The 21,121-nt window shown below is 29.7% G+C and overlaps 1 protein-coding gene across 1 annotated transcript in view; it reads left to right on the forward strand.

Moving 5' to 3' along the window:
• Positions 1–21,121, forward strand: part of LOC139498391 (homeobox protein dve-1-like) — a 31,577-nt gene that overhangs the window by 3,359 nt on the left and 7,097 nt on the right. Inside the window, exons 2-5 of the mRNA XM_071286778.1 lie at positions 2,227–2,344; positions 18,133–18,330; positions 18,799–18,925; positions 20,432–20,537. Coding sequence (XP_071142879.1) covers positions 2,227–2,344; positions 18,133–18,330; positions 18,799–18,925; positions 20,432–20,537 — 549 coding nt within the window. The remainder of the gene's footprint in view (positions 1–2,226; positions 2,345–18,132; positions 18,331–18,798; positions 18,926–20,431; positions 20,538–21,121) is intronic.

The following is a 21,121-nucleotide window of genomic DNA, read 5'->3' on the forward strand; positions in this document are numbered from 1 at the left end:
TCATGATTATAGGAAGCTTGAAACAAAAAAAGTGAAACTTAATCCGTTTATTGGGAAAAAAATGAAGAACGAAAAACATAATCTTCTTTATTCCTGGAAATTGTCAAATTTTCCACCTTTAATATAGATTTATTGAAGATTAATCAAAATTTGAAACGGCCATCTGTGACATTTATAGTACAGATCAATGGTCTTTACCCACAAGGCAATTGGATTAAACAGGTTGAAATTAATGTACAATAAAAGGGATCAACGTGTTTGTTTAGTCCAATATTTGACTATTATTCTTGTTATTTATTGATCATTGTGGCCTTTTGTTTGGAGATTATAGAAGGGATTAAGGCCTAAGGGAAGTTAAACACGCTTTAATGTAACAAGTCAATTTTGAAAAATTAGGATGAGCAGATCAACTGGATAAAAGTAAAAATTTAATCTTAAACTGGTTTAACAAGAAAATGTTAAAGATGACACATTTTACTTTTATCATGTATTCATGTTCATTGTTCTTCAAAAATTTTATGTAGGTTTTATATTCATTGTATTGATGTCCAGTTAAAACTGGTATTTCAACAATCTTGAAATAAAGAATGGTATTTAATTGGTTGATTTTAACAGATATATAATGCACTTTTAGTATATAAATTCATATCAACCATTTTATTTACATTAATTAAAAAGAAAAGATGAAGAGAATTAAGTAACAGGAAAAAGGTTAATTTATGCAAATAAATTTAAGCTATTATTTATGAAAAAATCCTAGACTCAACTGTTTTGAAGAATTTCCAGGGTAGGTGAAATAATTTGACTTTTAACTTTTACATACAAAAAATTTATAGCAGTCTTTCTAGTAGAAAAAAATATATACGTTAGATGTGTTTTGAGCTTACAATTTTCTCAATTGATTACGGACTTTCCTTTTTGAATTTTCCTCAGATTTCATTTTAACTCTTTTAAAATGTCAAATCTTCAATTTTGATGAAAAATCTACAATAAAAAATATTTCATAATACATGGTTTATAATATCTTTTAATCTTGACACATTTTGATCAAACATTCAAAATTTAGCCTATATAAAGTGTCTAAGGTTACCTGACATATTGTCAATGATTGTTTTAGCTGTGATGAACATGTAAAATGATTAATTAATGAAATTTATTATAATGAAAGTTAAAAAAAAATCCCAACCAATTGAAATTTAATAGTCATAGTTGTTGTTGAATTATTTTAACCATAAATTAATTTACTGTAAAGAGTACATGCATGTACATGTACTGTACCTATGATGAATTATTATGGAAAAACATGTGAAATAGATTCTACGAAAATTAACTTAAGAATTGAATGCTTCTTTTTGTAAATTTATTGGGGTGTAAAAGCGTTGACCGAAGTACTTTTTGTATGAAGCGCAGAAGCGCTTTATTGTAAAAAAAAATGTGCGCACGGTCAACACTTTTACAACCCTATAAAATTACAAAAAGAAGCATTCAATACTTATAATTACATTTTTTAGCTATATGATCATGAAAACACGAATTTTATATATTTTTTTATTTAATTCACCTGTGCACTTTATTGTTGGACCACGTGTTATCATGAAGGAAAAGTTGTATTGAGCAATGCAACTGCTTACAGAATAACACGTGATGTGCAGTTAGCCAATAAGAATAAAGTATTATAATGAAACATACATGTAATGTAATTATTTTCTTTTAATATGATTTTGTTTTGTGATTGAATTAATTTGTATTTGATTTCTGTATAAACTTTTCATATTAATCATGTTAATTAAACTTTAAACTTGTTCTCATCCTAAAATGTTTGTAATATGTGTCACTGGACATTAAACATCAAATAAAACTTTTTTGGCCAAGGCATTGTCCATATAAATGTTCCCATGAGTGTTAGTCTTTTAGAGAGTTCCATCGTCAATGTTGTCCAATAACAAAGTATTTACCATGTTTACAAATATCCTTTAGAAGAGTGACACTTTTAAAGGTCAAGCTATTTGCAGTACCATAAGGTGTGATTTAGTTAACGACTGTAAATAAGTCACTCAAATCCATTCAAGAGTATCTCAGTAGAACGAACACCCACTTTCACCATAGGTAGTGTCCATATTTAGAAATATCAACATCAGTTTTGTTTTTACTTATTAGCAGCTATGTATTAGTTGTGAATGGGGAAAGTATCCGACACATTGTTGTCATTTGTATTTTGTCTTTCAGATAAACAAGCAGAGCCAGAATATGGAGGATCAGACGACAAATGTATTGAAAGATCATCCAAAAGTGATTGCTAACCACCAACAACCACCAACTTCCCAACCAACCAGCCCTACAGCAGGTATGTAAAATAATGCCAGAATTGTTCATGGTTGTTGTTTACATTTGCAAGGATATTCATCTGTTGTTTTACAACTAATTAGCAGGTATATAGATATAAGAAGTATGAGTGCCAATGAGCCAACTCTCTCATCCAAGTCACAATTTGTAAAAGTATGTACATGTAAACTTATGCCAGAATTGTTTATGTTTGCCAAGCAACCACACATCTATTGTTTTACAACCATTCAGCAATGGTACATATTGTTTTTTTACATCAGGTATGTAAACTGATAATAGATTTATCAATTGCATATACTGTGGGTTCATTTATTTTTTTGTGGATATCAATTTTGGTGGACTGAGGAAGACTTCTTGGGTATTTGATTTCATGGTTTTGTGAAAATTTTTAATTTGTGAATTCTTGATTCACCTAGGCCTATATATCTTCAAAACCACCAAAATTGTTATCCAACAAAAAATAATGATGCCATAAAACCAATACCACAACTTTCAACTTTACATGAACCTAGTTGTCCAACTGGTTTGTACTTTTATACACAAGCTCTGTATGGTTGCGAATTCAAATTGTCAAACCACATAAACAGAGCTATCCAACCAGCCAGCCCTACAACAGGTATCAGTATTATTATTTACATGTACAAAAAATGTATATGTATATTCTATATCCTTTGTTGTTCCATTTTATTTTGAAAGCTTGAAAAATCTTAACAGGCAGTGAATCTTGATGAAAACATCATGAGCTGTTCTGTACCATACATATAAACTTTTTTCTTCTGTACCATATATATAAACTTTTTTCATGTTACAATGTATCTGTGTATCTTTGAAAAAATGCAGTTGAAGAATTTATGCTGGAACTTCTGAAAAATAAGAACAAATCTGGTTAAATCATGACTGACGATTTTGCAAACTCATAAAATTAATGTAGTGAACATAATAAAGTGGATGAAAGCGTGACAACGTTAGGACACTTGTAACAATATGTAACGGTGGTTAAATTCGTAATAATATTTATTGCTGTTTAAATTGCTGCTTTAGACAAATCTTTCTAACGGTATGTGGACCAAATTAGTCCGATTACATAACGTCTATACAATCGTTAAATCCCAAAATACAAGAACAAATTGCATTTTTTTGAAGATTAAGATGTGAAATTGCTGTTTTCCATCAAAATGTTTGAATTTGATTTAAACCCATCTTTATTTCTACGATATTTTCTATCCCCCGTAATTGTAAATTTATTATTTATAACTCTGAAATGAAATGGAAAGATTAAGGCCTAAACCCAGAGCAGGACAATTCAAGATGTAGCGACTTAAAAGACGAAATTACCCTGATAAGATATAACACAAAGATCTAAACTCTCATATTTACAATCATATAAACATTGCAAAATATAACTTAAAGGATTTGGCCGGTATTATTCAACATTTTGTTTTGTGGCCGATATTGTCAATCTGATTTTCATACTAATGTATTTTTACGAATTTATCCACGTCAGATCAAGAAGGTAATTTCCCGAGGATTTAAGGGTGTTTAGTTGAACTGAGCCAAAGATTAAGGTTCAATTTTCCATCGATATTATCTTTGACATCCACGGATAATCCTATGCAAGTAATAACGTTCCATCGAAATTCTAAAACTAACAATTTTACGAGAATAAATCCCAGTGATCAGACATTGGTAATTACATTTAGTGACATATAATACAAAGTTTTATTTATTCAGAGATTGGCGAAGTTTGGTTTATTTCTCTGAAATGAATTTTATTTGGAAACAAATGCTTCCTGTGGCTATTACTAGGTGCATATACAATTAAATTAGGTGCATTATACTGTCGAATTAAATGCATGTTTAAAAAAAAGCTGGTTCAAGATTTTATTTAACTGTTTAATATTCAAAAGTGGATGCTGATTTGAATTTCAGTTGAACATAATTAGGTCCCAGATTTTCATATGTCTGTGGATGAGTACCATGCAGTGAATAGAATTTTTTTGGGGAAATTAGATAAAATACCAGTGAAGTAAAGATTTAATTAAAATTTATTTGTTTGAAATAGTTTAAGCGTAAATTCTAGGGAGTTGGGTTCACATATCTAAAGGGTTGCAAAAGCTGGGGCAGGTAAGTGTAAATTAAACTGTGTGATGACTTTTTTCATTTGAAGACTATACTATAATGTTGTACTGTATACATAGTAGCCTCAAATCTTATGTCTGAAGACTATACTATAATGTTGTACTGTATACATAGTAGCAGTGAGTCAAATCTTATGTCTAAAGAAGAAATTAGTAATTATAATATTAGGTGCATTTTTTTTATTAGGATTTATGATTTACATTTAGTAATAAAAGATTAATTATTATTATAAAAAGAAGATGTGGTATGATATATTTGTCAAAGAGATATTACTTTTGGCTAGATACTAAGTGAAGTAGGTGTTATCAACTGTAAGACGATTTTAGAAAATTTCCAGTATGAAAAATTTAAATTTAACATGTAAGTTCTAATTAATGCAATTCCAATCCTAAGTCATTAATCATGTTAAAACATTCTGAATTAACAGTATTTATTTTGTAAACTTGTTTTCAAGTCTATCAATTCATCTTTGTTTAACAATGTTTTAAAACAACTAAATTAATGAAATTTCCATAATATTAAGTTAGAAGGAGTGAATTTGAGAAACAGAAACTTTGACAGGTGTTCACTGTTTTCAGATTTTTACAAGATTAATTTTAATGAGCAATTTGCCCAACCTGAAATTCCACAATTATTATATATATTGTTATGTCATAACTTATAATCCCCCTGAATATCTATGAAATATTTGCCACTTGACGCCTATCAAATCAAAAATCTTTTGGTTGTTTGTTTAATAATTTTATGTAAAGTTATACATTGTAACTGTATTAGAAGTGTGTGTTGAAAAAATGACACATGGCCTTGCATGTATTAATTGTGGTACTTGATAGTGAATCCCTTCCCATGATGCATTTGATGGTGACCTAATCTATCCCATGAGCATTTGCGTGTGGCCTAATCTATCCCATGATGCATTTGATGGTGGCCTAATCTATACCATGATGCATTTGAGTGTGGCCTAATCTATCCCATGATGCATTTGATGGTGGCCTGATCTATCCCATGAGCATTTGAGTGTGGCCTAATCTATCCCATGATGCATTTTATGGTGGCCTAATCTATACCATGATGCATTTGATAATGTCCATTCCAATGATGCAATATGAATATGTTCTATCCTATTAAAGATGTATTTGATTGTGTCCTATCCCATCATTGAATCATGCCTTTGATGGAAGTAATATGCTATCTATTGGTCACTTTATTCAGATAGTGAACTGGTCAAAGATCTGATGACCACAATTAGTTTCATGTTATATTTTTACTAATGAAAGCAGCTTTTTGGGAGGGAAAAAAATGCATTCAATATTGTGAAGCAGTAATTTCTGAAATTGTATATATGTCATCATAATGAACATGTATAGAAAAGTCGATTTTTTTCTATCTTAAGTGAACAGTTTTTTTTACCAAAAAATTTCGTACTCTTTTGACAAGATATTCTTTACGTCCTAAAATTGAAAAACAGATTCTAAAGGAAGATTATAGTGTGTTTATTTTATTAAAATTGACACTTGAACAGATAAAGACTTTTAAATTTTATTTGAAATTAAATATTATTTATTAGATGAATTAGATTCTCCATAAGATTATTCTTTGACAAAAGGCTTTGAGGGTGCCGTTTTAAAATCGGCTATTTGGATTAGGTGGGTGTTACCGCAATCCTGTTAAACTTGGACCCTAATTCTTTAGGAAGACAGAGGACGCACTCTTCTTAATCATATGTCGGAAGGCTTCAATTATTAAAATTGCTTTGATGATTGTCTATGTTTACTTAATATTCACGTAATTTCTGTTTCAATCTCTCTTGAAATTGTTTGTAATTATTGTATCTGAAGATGAATTCAAAGCAAAAAAAAATTTGGAGAAAATTTTTTTTGTAAATAATACAGTTTGGTGGTGAACATATTCTAAAGATAATCCAAAGTCATGTTTGTAATGTAAATATTCATTTAAGTAATCTTTGAAAATTATAGGGAATATGTATTTATCTAACCAAGTTTGCATAATTTGAAAAGCATGTTAAAAAACACTTTGGGAGTGTTTTATAAAAGTCATGGATATCTTTTGAAAAAGTATGATAATAGCGCTGCATGTTTTATTTTGAATACAAGTTTTCAAATTGACCAAAAAACCTCCTGGGTTTGAGTTATGTCCCTTGCATTTGTGTTTGTGAGTTTAATTTCTTTATATTTTTACTGTCTCTCTTGTAAAATTTGTAAAGAAAGAAGACCATATCATTCAGGTTTCTTCTACATGTATATTTAAGAATGAATTGCATATCCAGTGAATTAAAGATGATTTAAAATTAAAATTTCTTGAATTGCATATCTAGTAAATTAAAGATGATTTAAAATTAAAAAAATTCTTGAATGGCATATCCAGTGAATTAAAGATGATTTAAATTTAAAATTGCTAAAAAAATATGTTGACATCAAATTTCAGTAAAAATTTTCATTTGACTGAATTTTAATATCCATTTTATGAGCAGTAAATGTTTTTAATAATAGTCTAAAGTTAAGTACATGTTTCACTAGTTCTGCACCTACATGTACATGGTGTATCTGGATTAAGTGCACATGAATTTTCATATTAGATTCATTTATATGAAAACTTTTTAAATTTTTTTTAAACCCAAATAAACTTTTCAAAAGTTCAATATATATTTATAAAATGTTTAAGTATTTGCTAGACAGATTATCAATAAATTGGAAAATTTCTTCCGAACAATAAAAACCTAATTGAAGAGTTTATTCCTCGGAAGAGAATATAAAGAATGGCCATTCAATGATTTATTTTCTATTTTGCTCAAACAAATGAGACTATTACCTTTCCTATGTGCTTAACCATCGGCTGAGGGGATTATATACAAAGAGGGATTAGTGATCTGAACGTAATTTTGTTTACTTATCTGAAAAATATTCATTCTGCAAGTAATCCCTCCGCCTGATATTTTCATTTCGACTAAATCTTTTGTCCTCGTCCGATAGAGAATATTAAAATGGTTGAGAGGCTTCGATCCAAATATCTGACGGATTAATTCTTTTTGAATCAATGGTGTGTTAAAGCCCCATTTTAGATAAGTTGACGAAAATGAATGCGTCTATTATTAAAGAGATAGAAATCCTATTTATACAGAGTTAGGCTTATATGGTCATCTCCGTCATGTTAGTTTTCTCTTATTCCAGAAGCACTTGAGATAAATCCCCTGTTTAACATTCAAATTAAGTGATTGGTTAGAATTTAGGGTAGGCACAAAATGAGAAAATTCTTAATATTGCTAATCCTTCTTAATTGGATCTCGACCTTACCATCATTCAAACAGTCATCGGCCTGACGTTTAGAACCCTTCACCCTATACAGATGATGTGTATTTTCTTGTCAACGAGTCGAAACATAATCCAGGATTAAACTTTCAGCAGTTAAGTACCCACGTTACGATTTTACTAAGAAGATAATGGGGGTCTACCTAAAATAGGTAAGCTGGAGAGATAAATATTTTTATAGGGATAAATTTGGATCACAATAAAGAACAAAAGACTTGGAAAAGGAAGAGGCCTCTTGGAAGATTAAGGAAATATCTAACATTTAATCTGCTATGTTCGTAAAATTGAAATGACTATGGGAAAAGCTTTAAGTATTTATTAAGGAGGATTTTCTTATCTCAGTATTCAAGTTACTAATCCTACGGAAAATTAAATTGCATTAAGTGGAATAGTTTTTAACAATAATAATCAACACGAAAAATTTGTAACTACAAAATGTATGTCAGACATTTTGATAAAGATATAAATACTCGTGTCAATTTTTCTTAGGATGATTTCATATTGTTTTCAGCAGGATGAATTTTAACTCTCAATAGTTTTATAAGTCAGGGATTATTTTTGAATTATTTACGCAGCTTTAATTTAGCTAATCCAGTTAATATATTCCATTCCCAATTCAAATCTGCCTCTGCACTGATGAACTGTACTGAATTAGAAGGAATCCTACAGTTTTATAAATCTAATAGAATGGAATAAAATTGAAATCAATCTTAGAAAATAAGAAAAGAATTTAATCCTGTAGTTATAGAGAGAAAACAGGTGTAAGTTTCACATGTGAAATTAACAATTCTATAAGGTTTTAACTGAATTTTGTATTATGGATTATTGATAGCCCTACAGACATATATAAAATTTTATTTTAATTCTGGAAATGTTAGATTTGCAAATTTCTTTTCATTGGATTATCTCCCCTATTACTATTGAAACCACACTCACAAAAAAAAAAATGTTTCTATTATTGGATGATCTCCCCTATTACTATTGATAACAAAAAAAATCATTTTCACATACATGACATATATAGATTTACATGATGAAAAAAGAAACTTTTTTAGTGCTGCAGGATTATGTTTAAATATAAAACAATAAAGTGTATGGTGGAAAAAAGTTTTATTTTTTGGTCAAAAGTATGGAGTTCTATTGCCAAATTCTTTTATACATCTTCCTGCTTGTCTGGAACGGCAGTCATTGAACAGACATTCAAAAAAGTTTGGTATTGCTAAAAATAAAAGGGCTTAAAAGTAAAATTAGTGATTTTCATATGACGTCAATAAGTTGAAGTGTCACAAATCCTGGAGTCAAGTGTCACAGAATCCAAAATAGCGATAACAATATTAATAGAACTACTTCCTGTTAGGAAAGATGTTTATCTTACTCCCGATTTTTTAGAAATTAGCCCTTTTGGATTATATTTGAAATGATATCATTTAAATTTTGAAAACAAAATATGGATCACATTTTGCAAAATTTAATCCATGATTGAATAATGTAAAAGTTGTTTTTTTTATACTAAAGTGCATGATGATTTGTTTCCAACCATATTCAATCTAAAAATTGAAATAATAATTGCCAAACATTTTGAATTTTTGAGGATTTTTTAGACAACTGTTGAGTTATGGTGGTATTACTTGGTTATGCTAGCTACATTGCATGTATAAGGGGAAGTAACCACAAATCATTTCATCATTTTTGCTATTGACCAAATTTTACAGCTTTTGCATTGTGCCTTATGAATTACAAACTGCATTTATGGAATTTTTCGTAACATATTTAAGCAAGTGTTTTTGAAAGTTATATATTATAACAAACTTCGACAGAAATAGTTGTAATATAACTTCTAATTCAGTCTGTTTAAAAAGTTAATTTTGTTAAGAAATTCATTAAGAGGATTTTAATTGGCTTCATAGATTAGCTAATTTTTCAAACCTAACCAAGTGCAAATTCAGCCTGAAAAAGAATGAAATTGTAGGTAAATTACAACCATTTCAGTGTAAAAATATGGTCCACCGTAACTCCTAGTTCTCAGGAGCACCCTGAGCACACTACAATGAAAGTGTGGATCTGCTTCCTGCATATGGTATGAAACATAGCAAGGGCAAAGTAATTGAAACATTACATTAGGTGTAGCTTGTAATCTTATATAAAGTGCAAAATCTTCTATAAAATATGTAAAAACTTATAGAATTTTTTGTAGATTTATCAATAGATGTAATAATTCACCGAGGGATTAGGGTAACATGTGGCTTTGTTTTGTACAAAGCTCGGTAATTTGAATAAGTAAATGCAAAACCAACATTAAGTGTCATATATAAAAGATCTCGTAGCCAAAATCGTAATCCTCAGATTCTTTTCCATTACGTTATATAACGTTATTTATTTCTCAATTTGTTTGAAGTAGCAATTACATATTTACCATTTAATCTTAACTGTATATCTCATAATAATAGTATTTACTTGTCCAAGAAATATGATTTTGATATTATCGGAATGGAAAACGGAAGGAGTCCCAAATTGAAAATAATCCTCATATCGTTTGATGCTTGGGAAGAGTCCTCCATTTATGATTTGATTCTTAATTAGTTACATAAGAACAACTTAAATCTAGGTCTTTGATGAGGGTGTAAACCTATTAGTGAAATAATCATTTTCTTGCTGGGATTATTAACTCCGACGTGTTAATTTCGCACTGAGAAAACGATCACGCCAACTGTTTTTCATGTCCTCATCGAAAAACTTGTAGTAGATCTATTAAACGAAACCTTCTGCAGACTATTACCGTTTCTAAGATGCTTTAAAACATTTATCTCACTCAGATTAGTTATAGATGCTTTGATGGCGAAATTAATATTTACAATTTGTGAAAAAGATTTAATTGTAGTGGTGGAATTAACAACACTAAATGGGTTTAATATTGCTTACATATTTTACTCCTCGACAATTATGAGCGCATACTCGAGATGGCTTTCCTTTGAGCCCTGTGATGTAATAGAAGAATAGCTTATAGCATATATAGTTCATGTTGTCTGGCACTTGTAGTTAAACTGACTATTCTCTTTTGCCAAAGTCTGCATAAAAGCCTAGATAAAATGTGTACTTCGATGAACATTTAAATTCAAGGTCAACCTTTACCCATTCTGTAAATATGTACATGTTTATATTTTTTATATGCTTTGTCTTCAAATTTAACGCAACAATAGTTGATTCCCAAATTTATTTGTTTTTCCCTCAGCAAGATTCTTATATATGATTATGAATATAAACTTTTTAGAAAAAAACTATTCAATTTTTGAAATGGTTTGAATAAAATAACTTTCGTGTAAGGTCATTTGGGGCATAACTAGTTTCAGTATAATATTAATCTACCAAAATAGTCTCATTTTGTCATTTCTATTAATATATGAGTCAACCCTCAGCTTTAAACAATATTTTGATAGAAGTTGAACTTTTTTCAGGCTAATGAGTGGCTCACAACTAATTTTAGCAAAAACAATTTGTAAAAGTCTAACTTCTGTCAGAATAATTCAATTTCAATATGTTTATAAACCGCAGTGACATAAAAACTAACTTTTCTGATCTTTGTGTCAAGATAATATTATCTTACCAAATTATAAGCATAAGTAGAATTAATGAAAGTTTTAAAGAATTTAAAAAATTTATCATTTCTTTGTAATTTAATTTATTGATTAATGGGAATCTGCAATCTCTAGATTTCTGAAAATCTTGGAAATGATTTTTGATATCATCAAATTAAAATTTTATTCTCTTATCGACACCTACGAAAATTTGTATGCAATCTAAAAAGATTTATAACAAGTCATTAAATTTTATCACATTAATATTTTCTTCAGAGTTAAAGATTATAACAGTTTAGGTATTTAAGAATTTTTGCACGCTGGTTTTGTCGAATTTTATAAGATTGGTGATGAAAGCGATAGGTTTTGAAGAAGGAATTATGAAATTAAGACTTCAAAGGTTATGTAACTAGTGTAACCGTTTTACAGTGCCAAATTGTTCCATTTTAATACCATTTTATTGCTTAGTAATGAAATAGTTTTGAGATTTTTTCCAGTGATATTTTAAATTTCTTTTGCGCGATTTGTTTCACATGAAAATATGATCGTAAAACTCAAAGACTAATCTCCAATCTTCATTTGTAGCTTAGCTGGAAAAAGGGAAAATGTGAAAGAGTTAATATCTTAAAAATTATATGATATCAAAAAATCTTCAAAAATGAACATGTAACTTATGTCTTGAGATTTATTGTGATCAGATATCATGAACATTTAAGATTTCTCTAATTACCATGGTAATGTAGAAATATACCAAACTTTTTTTTTTTAAACCAGTGCCATGAAAAAATTAGTTTAGCCAGCAGCTTAAAACTTACTGAATATTTTTTAAGACCTGATTTTAGTTCCTGTTAGAGATTCTATAGAACCTGGTTCAACTTTACCACAAAATGTAATGAATTTATGTGCACAGGACCAATCAAATTTGAATTTTAAGGCTAGAAATCTACAAGATCTTCAGTTTTTCCAGCGATATTTTAAGACTTATAGATAGATACATGATACCTTAAAAAAAACATTTTTAGAAAATTTAAGCAAAGGAGGAATATTTCTTAAAAGAAACAATAGTATAAAAAAGAAGATGTGGTATGATTGCCAATGAGACAACTATCCACAAAAGACCAAAATGACACAGACATTAACAACTATAGGTCACCGTACAGCCTTCAATAATGAGCAAAGCCCATACCGCATAGTAATATATATTGCTCATTGTTGAAGACTGCAGTACTATGAAATAACCTATCGTTGTTAAAACTTCTATGTCATTTGGTTAATGTGGTGAAGAGTTAATTGTCTCATAGGCAATTATACCACATCTTCATATTTTTATAACAGTTTGTCTTTATAATGTCAAATAGTCAAAGAATGTTTGGATGAGTATGAATAACCAAGGTGATTAAATAGCCGATTTATTTCTCTGTCATCAAAGATTTAGGATCATGTAACGTGTTAAATGTACATGTATGTAAATAGCGACTGATTACGACTTTCTTTTCCTGTACAAGATAGTAGAAATATTTCAACATGGTTGATTACAGAAGAAATACCTTTCCCAGCGAAGAAAAAGAAGTTGTTTTTATAATAAAAAATAGTTCATGTTTAATAAAATTCAAATCTCCTCTATACAGCTGTGTTAATCGGCTTTACATCTCGTTATCCTCGAACCATCTGCCTTAGCGTGGACTGATCTACCTGGCTTGGAGAGAAAGAGAGAAGGATTAAAATTTAATGCTTCATCTAGTCGACACAAAGCCGGCATCCCAGTAATCCGTACATCTGTCAAGCTCCGAACTTAATTCCCTCCACAAAGAAGATTGAATAGGATTCTGGCTGTGTTTCATTATTAAACCTGGGCTAATCCTTTCTTATTATTGGAAGTTGCACTAATACGGAATATCGACAGGTCGGTGAAATCCTAACGATGAAATAATTATAGTACCTATAGAACCTGGGTGTCAAATTCTTTGTTTGGTAGGGAAATTATATTTGATTACAGTTGAAAGTTTAAAAGAGAATTAGCACAGGGGAAGTCCATTGACTTGACATAAAATCGTCATAAAATCCGAACATTAGCCTTTAAAGTTTTGTTAGCTGGAGAAAAATAGAGATTGTGAAATATAACCTGATAGCTTAAAAAAATCAATTTAAAAGTTGTTTGTTTATTTTTCTGGAGAAAAATACTTCTTTAAAAATTTATAAAAAAAGTGTTTTTTAATTGAAAATAATATATTTTTTTAATTATTTTCATTATCTAAAAAAAAAGCTCACACTTAAAGATTGTTGTTGTTTTTGTGATTAGGAGAAATATGATACAATCATTGCTTGATACATTAGACAAGTAATTAATTTTAAAAATAGTTTAAAGAGAGTTTATTGTCGACATACAATGATTGATCATCAAACACAAGTTAAAAACATCAAAATTTCACCACCATTAAAATAAACATATATATACATTATCAGGGACTAACTAAAGTTAAAAATATGCATATATACATGATCAGGGACAATGTTAAATCTTTCTTTTTACAATCACGACTTGATATTCATGATATTAGAGCTACCATATTTTTGTTGAATATTATATTTCTAATTCACTCAGCTTTTTTCTTTTTGTTTAAATAAGTTTTATTGACCAATTGACCAATATGGTTATTTTTTCAGGCATTTCCTCTTAAATCAGTTTTACTTCAAAATTTAGGAGAAAAAAAATATAAATAAAAAATGAATTATTGGTCACCTTTTTCATGAGGGATAAGTGAACAAACTTTAAATGCTAATGAAGGTCTTAATGTCAATACAAATACAAAATGACACAATATTTGGTATAAATTATACAAAATATTCTGATGTATATGTTATGCTTACATTATTTATTATTAGTAAACAGTGAAACCTGGCTATACCAAATCCTGCATAAATTGAAAACCTGTATAAACCAAACATTATTCTTAAGCCCAGATATATCAAATTGTATGCATTGTGAACCAGATAAAACCAAACATGGACCAAAACCGAACAAAATCTAGAGTCCCAAAGGGGTTCGGTTTAGACAGGTTTCACTGTAGTATATAAATCAGGGTTGGAATGAGGGTGACAGTCTGAGGTGACAGTTGACAGTCAAATCTGATTCCTGATTTCTTTTGCACAACATTTCAAAGTTATGAGATAATTATTTATAATTATAACCTCTGGCTGATTTTCCAAGAATTAAATTTGTGAAATTTAATTCATTTAATATTTAAATGATTTCATAAGATTGAACCAAATGACTGTCCAAAGTTTTCTCTGCCAGACAAGGTTACTGACTATAATGATGACTTCATAGTAGTAATCCAAAACAAACTTTTTATGCCCCACCTACGATAGTAGAGGGACATTATGTTTTCTGGTCTGTCCGTTCGTCCGTCCGTCTGTCTGTCCATTCGTTCATCTGTCCATTCGTTCGTCTGTCTGTTCGTTCCGCTGTCTGTTCGTTCATCCGTCTGTCCCGCTTCAGGTTAAAGTTTTTGGTCAAGGTAGTTTTTGATGAAGTTGAAGTCCAATCAACTTGCAACTTAGTATACATGTGCCCTATGATATGATCTTTCTAATTTTAATGCCAAATTAGAGAATTTATTCCAATTTCACGGTCCACTAAACATAAAAAATGATAGTGTGAGTGGGGCATCTGTGTACTGTGGACACATTCTTGTTAGCAGATAATTCTAAGCTTGACCACACCCCCAATGTTTCGCATGTAAGTAATCTTGTGATCGGTTATTTAAACTAATTTACAAATTAAGATATCTACATAATACTGAAATTTTAAGTGCAAAATGAAATTTCTCAGCTAGTGCAGAAAGATTGGAAAATATGGAATAAAAAGAATGTTTGTACCTCAAGTCCGAGCATAAAACTTGTAAATTATCCAAGAGAGATAGTTTGTTGAAGAGCACTTGGTTTCATAAACAAATGTATTACGCTTACATCTATCCATAAAATTTTGAGAAAAGTGATTTTAATTACGAATAAGTAGCATTTATTTCATAAAACAAATGTATTATATCACTGCGAATCATAACTGGTATTAGGATGTCTTTGAAGCCGCTTAAGTGTTCACAACTGCACGAAATTATGAAGAATTTGGGAATTCGTTACAGATGTTGATCGAATTATCATACATGCTAAATTGCAGTTATTAAATGTTATCAATAGCTGTGATGATGAAATTTATTCCATTTAATATGCTATTTCTAATTTCAAGATTCTTAAGTCATAAGAAAATCCCTTTGAAGAGTTTTCTATTCCAGTTGTTTTCAAAAGAGTACTGTTTTGCACCGTGAAGTGTTCATTGGAGTTTCTATCGTCTTTTCTCAAGGATTGGGTGGATTTAACATTCACCGTGAAGTGTTCATCTAAGGCTTTCTCCCATTTTATGACAAATAAGCACTTGAGTTTGATACTAAATATTATGTTGTGGAATTTGTCTGGTGTCGATTTGATGATCATTTGGATAACCTCACAGCAGAAGTAGAAACAAATGTAATACTGTAAAGTGTTTAAATATCTTAACAACATCTAGGGCAACCATGACTTCCAACTAGGCAAATTTTGTAATTTGTCACTCAAATTGATTTAAATATTTTGATTCGTTTTTATTGTTAAATAGAAGTAGTTAAAATACAGCATATAATTTTTCTATAAAAAAAACAACCAAAAGAAAAAGTGAATCAACATATGTCTTAATGAATAAATATAAAAAAATCCACAATTATTGATTTAAATGAGAAAAAAAAAGATTTTATTTAGAAAATATTGCACCTTTTGTAACGATAATTTATTCATCTTTATTTGTAAACTAATATAATGTCTTGAGGTTTATTTTTGAAATATGACATAGAAAATAAACTGTTTTTTCTCAGTGTATATATACTTGTATGTCTCAACGTGTGACAGCTTTTCAATAGATAACCTGTGTTGAAGAAGGGGGTCACACCACAATTTAAAATATACTTTAATTGTCTCAAATTTAGCCGTATGTATAACATAATGTACACAGCCATGTATCACCATCATTGCTGGTGATCCGTTGGATAAATCTGTTGTAGAGTTGTCACTGACTCAGATGTACTTATAAAATATATTTATTTTTTGTGACTGTATCGTGCATTAATTTGTAGGATCCTTTACTATAGATAATTGAGCTGATCTGTAACAATAACATCTCCATGCCTTATATATCATGTACTGTAGTACGTGTACGACGCTAGATTAAAACTGACGAGGAAAGGTAACACATGACCACCAAAAGCTTTATTATATGTGAAGACCAGGTGGTCTAGTGGGACGGCTACAGTGCAGGCGATTTGGTGTCGCGATATCTCGGTAGCATGGGTTGGAATCCCGGCGAGGGAAGAACAAAAAATTTGCAAAAGCAAATTTACAGATCTAACATTATTTGGTTGAAACATCAACCCAACAATGTATATATATATTTCAATGTTATTTATGAATATTATATATGAGTTGAATACTTGCAAATGTAATTATTAAATCCATTTATAGTTGTCATCATTGAAGTGTGAACTCGCTAATAAATATGTTAACTTAAAGAATGGCTGTTAATTTTTTAGGAAAATTTTATGAATGAATATTACGAATGTTGATATTAGGATTTTAGAAATTTGAACTCAAAACCTACATGTTTCCAAATGTCACAGTTAACCAAATTTTGTCATATTTAGGTTAATAACGTCATTTGAACCAAACCTTCACGATATATTCAATTTATTAAAAGAAGAAGACGCACCTTCACCCAAATTTATAAAGTGTTAATTTTAATAAAGAGCACTCACTTGGTTAGTAACACTATACTCCGTCATAATCTCAGTAGTTAGTGTTTATCCTCTGACATATAGTTTATTTAATTATCATTTCTATTTCATTGATAAATTTTGAATATAGTAATAATATAAACTGATCTTCCAACTCCTTCTTGGCAAGTTGACCTTTATTAGTTTCATCCATTTTAAGGTGACTTTTGATCTCATAGTTCTTCAAGTATTGATAATTATGCGTGAGCATTATTATCATACCCGTAGCCCCTTGAAAACAAATAAGCACTGTTAAAGTCAATGTTTTGTTTGAATTGTGACTGTTCAAGTCAAGTTTGTGAGTCCAACGAACCCCCCCCCCCCCCTTGGAAATTCCTGGCTACGGGACTGATTATTTTTGGTTTTGAGTGTTGCTGATTTTGGGGAGTCTGGGTGGAGTTTACATTATATAGAATTATTGGCAAAACACAAAATGGGTAGAGAAAAATGAGCAAAAGGTATATAGAAAGGTGAATAATGGGATGCAAAAGTATAAAATATTACTGTGCAGAGGCGGATTTAGGGGGCCCGGGGCCCCTCTTTTTCAAAAAAATTTTGGTTGGTTATACAGGGAATCACTGAAGTGTGACAGAATCGGGCCCCCCTTAGGCCCCTTAGGCAGTCAGTGGGCCCCCTCTTATGAAATTTTTTAGATCCGCCACTGCTGTGAAAGTGTAAAGAATTAGGTAATACATCACTGATTACAGAAATGAAAGATGTACAGAATAAGGAAGAAATAGAATTGCACAAATTTTAGTAGTAGTATATTCATTTTAGTGAGAATTTTACAGAATAAAGAATTATAGATATCAGGACTGCACATCGAGATGTTAACTTAATTCAGACCTACAATTTTGTGTTGATTTTATTTTCAAATTATGTACTTTATAATTCCAGGTGCCAAGTCCCTACCCATTCACTGTGTGGTAGAACAGACCAGCGGACCAGTATCGTTTGATGATGACGGAAGTTCACACTACACCGTAGAACTTGACAGCTACGCAATTCTACCATGTACAACATTGTTCTCAGAACTAGTGAGGGCAGCACTGGTCAAGCTGGGTTACAATTCAACAGAATCAATGAACGCTAAAGGTAGGATGTCAATGCATTGTTGAAGGTAGTATTAAAAGAGGAGTCTTTGTTATACATGTATTATGTTGTGAAAATTTGCTAAAGAAATGATTTTTACACATTGTTGAAGGGAGAGAATTAAAAGAGGCGTCTTCGTTTTATTATGCTGTGAAAATTTGCATAAGAAATGAGTCTGATTGTTATTTCGAAAAAAAAAGGAAAAGGAAAAAAATAATAAAAATTTATTAGACAGCAAATACATAGTTCCATGTACATGTGGAAAAGAATATTTTAGTTTATACTGTGCAGTCATATTGAATGTTGGCAGTTACTGAACTTTTTTGTATTCAAATCTAGCCATCCGCAGTGGTCAACTTGATACTAGACAATAACTTCTAAAAAGGTACTTTCAATAAATACATCATATTTATTGTATTATGCTACAAGTTTTGAGAAAATATTTCAATTTTAAATAATGATTTATTACAGGAGCTATACAGATTAAAAACTGGAGACCTTTGACCTTTGAGGCAATCAGCAACAACTCAAAATCAACAGTAGAGGATATACTAGGGGAGCTAACTCAGGTTGCCAAATTGAGAATTAGGCTTTGCAGGTAAATAATACACTTCTCTTTCACTTTGTCATCAGGCCAAAATAAATAAATTGTGTGTTTCCTATTTCACTCTCCAAAAAATTAAGTAGGGTAGGTAGGAAAATCATTTTATTTTATGAAAACATTTTTTTTTAAATTTTGATACTTTTTCTGTTAATGTGATAACATTTCTCATATTTAACAGCTAATACACTGCAGTCTTAGACAAGCCATGTATGTCTTTGTAGATGTTTTACTATGTTTAAGTATTATTTTTACAAGTAACTATCATTCTAACACTTTTACATCACCTCTGAAAACCAAAAAGCAACTACAATCAAAACATCAAACATTACAATCTACTGTTAATTCAGAAATTATTGTGATGTTTTTATTATTGCGAAAAATGTTTAAGGGTTATAAGCGCAATAATTTAAACTTGAAATTTAATTTTTTATTTGAATTTAAAAGGATTTTTCTCAATATCACAAAAATTAAAATGGCATTTTAGTCCGAAATGACAAAACTGCAATAATAAATACATGCAATAATTTCTGAATTTAAAGTATCAAGATGGCCAAAGGAGTATATAGCATGTTCCTATAATATACATGTTAAAACTAAGCACTTATAACAAATTCACATCATATTACATAAAAATATCTTAAGTAGAACATTTACCATAATGGTTTAACTGAGTGATCAGGAATTGTCTGTTTTATGAAGTTTTCAGACAAAAAAAATATTGACTTTGGAAAGCCTCATTTGGTGGGATATTAAGGTGGTACCTAACACTACAGGGAGATAACTCTGTAAAATCAGCTAAACGTTATAATTACTTTGTGTTGTAAAGGAAATATTAAGCTTCTGAATGATCAAAATTGGTGTTTGTCAAACTACTATATAACCAGTGTAATTTTTCTGACAAAATGGTTGGTTCAAAATTTCTGAAACTTTTATATTTTTGTTAAAGGATCAAAGTTAGTACTTTGTCAAAATTTTATGAAAATTAAACGAGCCAAATTTATTTTAATGAAAGTGTTTGGTACCACCTTAAATGATCTTTAGCATTCCTCATCGTTTTTATGTAGTTCTAATCAGGAGTGAATCTATTTTTCTAACTGGACTTAAATACAGAGTAACATGTTTAGCTTTCAAACCAATCTGAGCATCAAGGTTTTGTCTTTTTAAGATATTATTTATTTGATGAGTATTGTTGCATTTAAGTTGGAAAAAAATTTAAAACACTGTAAATATCTATCTTAAGTATATAGCTATCAAACTGTTATTATGTTATAATGCAGTTTTAAACTTTAGTTGTTAAATAAGTCATTGTATTTTGAAGTTAAATAATTTTGACTTTTTTTATAACTTAACAAATTTTTTATTGTAATAGTTGATAGAATTTAAAATATGAATTTTACATACTTGTAAAATGTGAAACTTATAGTTGTCATAGCAACAGAAAATAAAAATAAAAGAAGAAACTGAAATCTATTCTGGTCATCTCATCTTTACCATTTACAGCAAGGCCAAGATAAGTTCTGTTGATGAGGTCAAGGGGAGATTACTCCAGTTATTGCTGAACCAATCACAGGGCCTGCTGATGAACTCTGGCTGTCCTATCGAAAAGGTTAGTACCTCTAAATATGAATAAACAATAAATACTAGAGAAAATCAATGAGAATGCAATGGTAGTCTTAAGGAGACTTGTGATGAATACTAACTCTGCCATGGCAAGGGGAGATAATTACTTTCAAATTGAAAAAAGGAGAAATTAAATAGTTTGTAAAAGAAGACATTTCCACAGAGAGAAAACATACTGATGAGAAAAAACATCTTTTAACTTGGAAATATGATTGTACAATAGTTTTTAACATAAAAAGCTATACATTTCATTTTTAAATTGTGCCCTGACAGATTTTCAATGCATATTCATAACACAATTTGATTGAAGCTGAATTGAAACTTTTAATATGTGTTTCATTAAAAAATAAATAAATGAATAAACAAATTCGTTTATCATGTATATAGTTATTGTCAAAAGGTATTTTGGTGGTGTTTTTTTGTTGTTTTTTTGTTTGTTTTTTTTAAAGTTTTATCAATTACTTCTAATTTTGGTTGTGTATCTATCATCAATTTAGAATCTTTATTTCATTTTTGAACTGAAGGAGCCAGATCTTATCAGTTTATATATAAAAGTTTAATGAATGAAAA

The sequence above is a fragment of the Mytilus edulis genome, chromosome 12 (genome assembly GCF_963676685.1).
Source record: "Mytilus edulis chromosome 12, xbMytEdul2.2, whole genome shotgun sequence".
In the NCBI taxonomy this organism is placed as follows: Eukaryota; Metazoa; Mollusca; class Bivalvia; order Mytilida; family Mytilidae; genus Mytilus; species Mytilus edulis.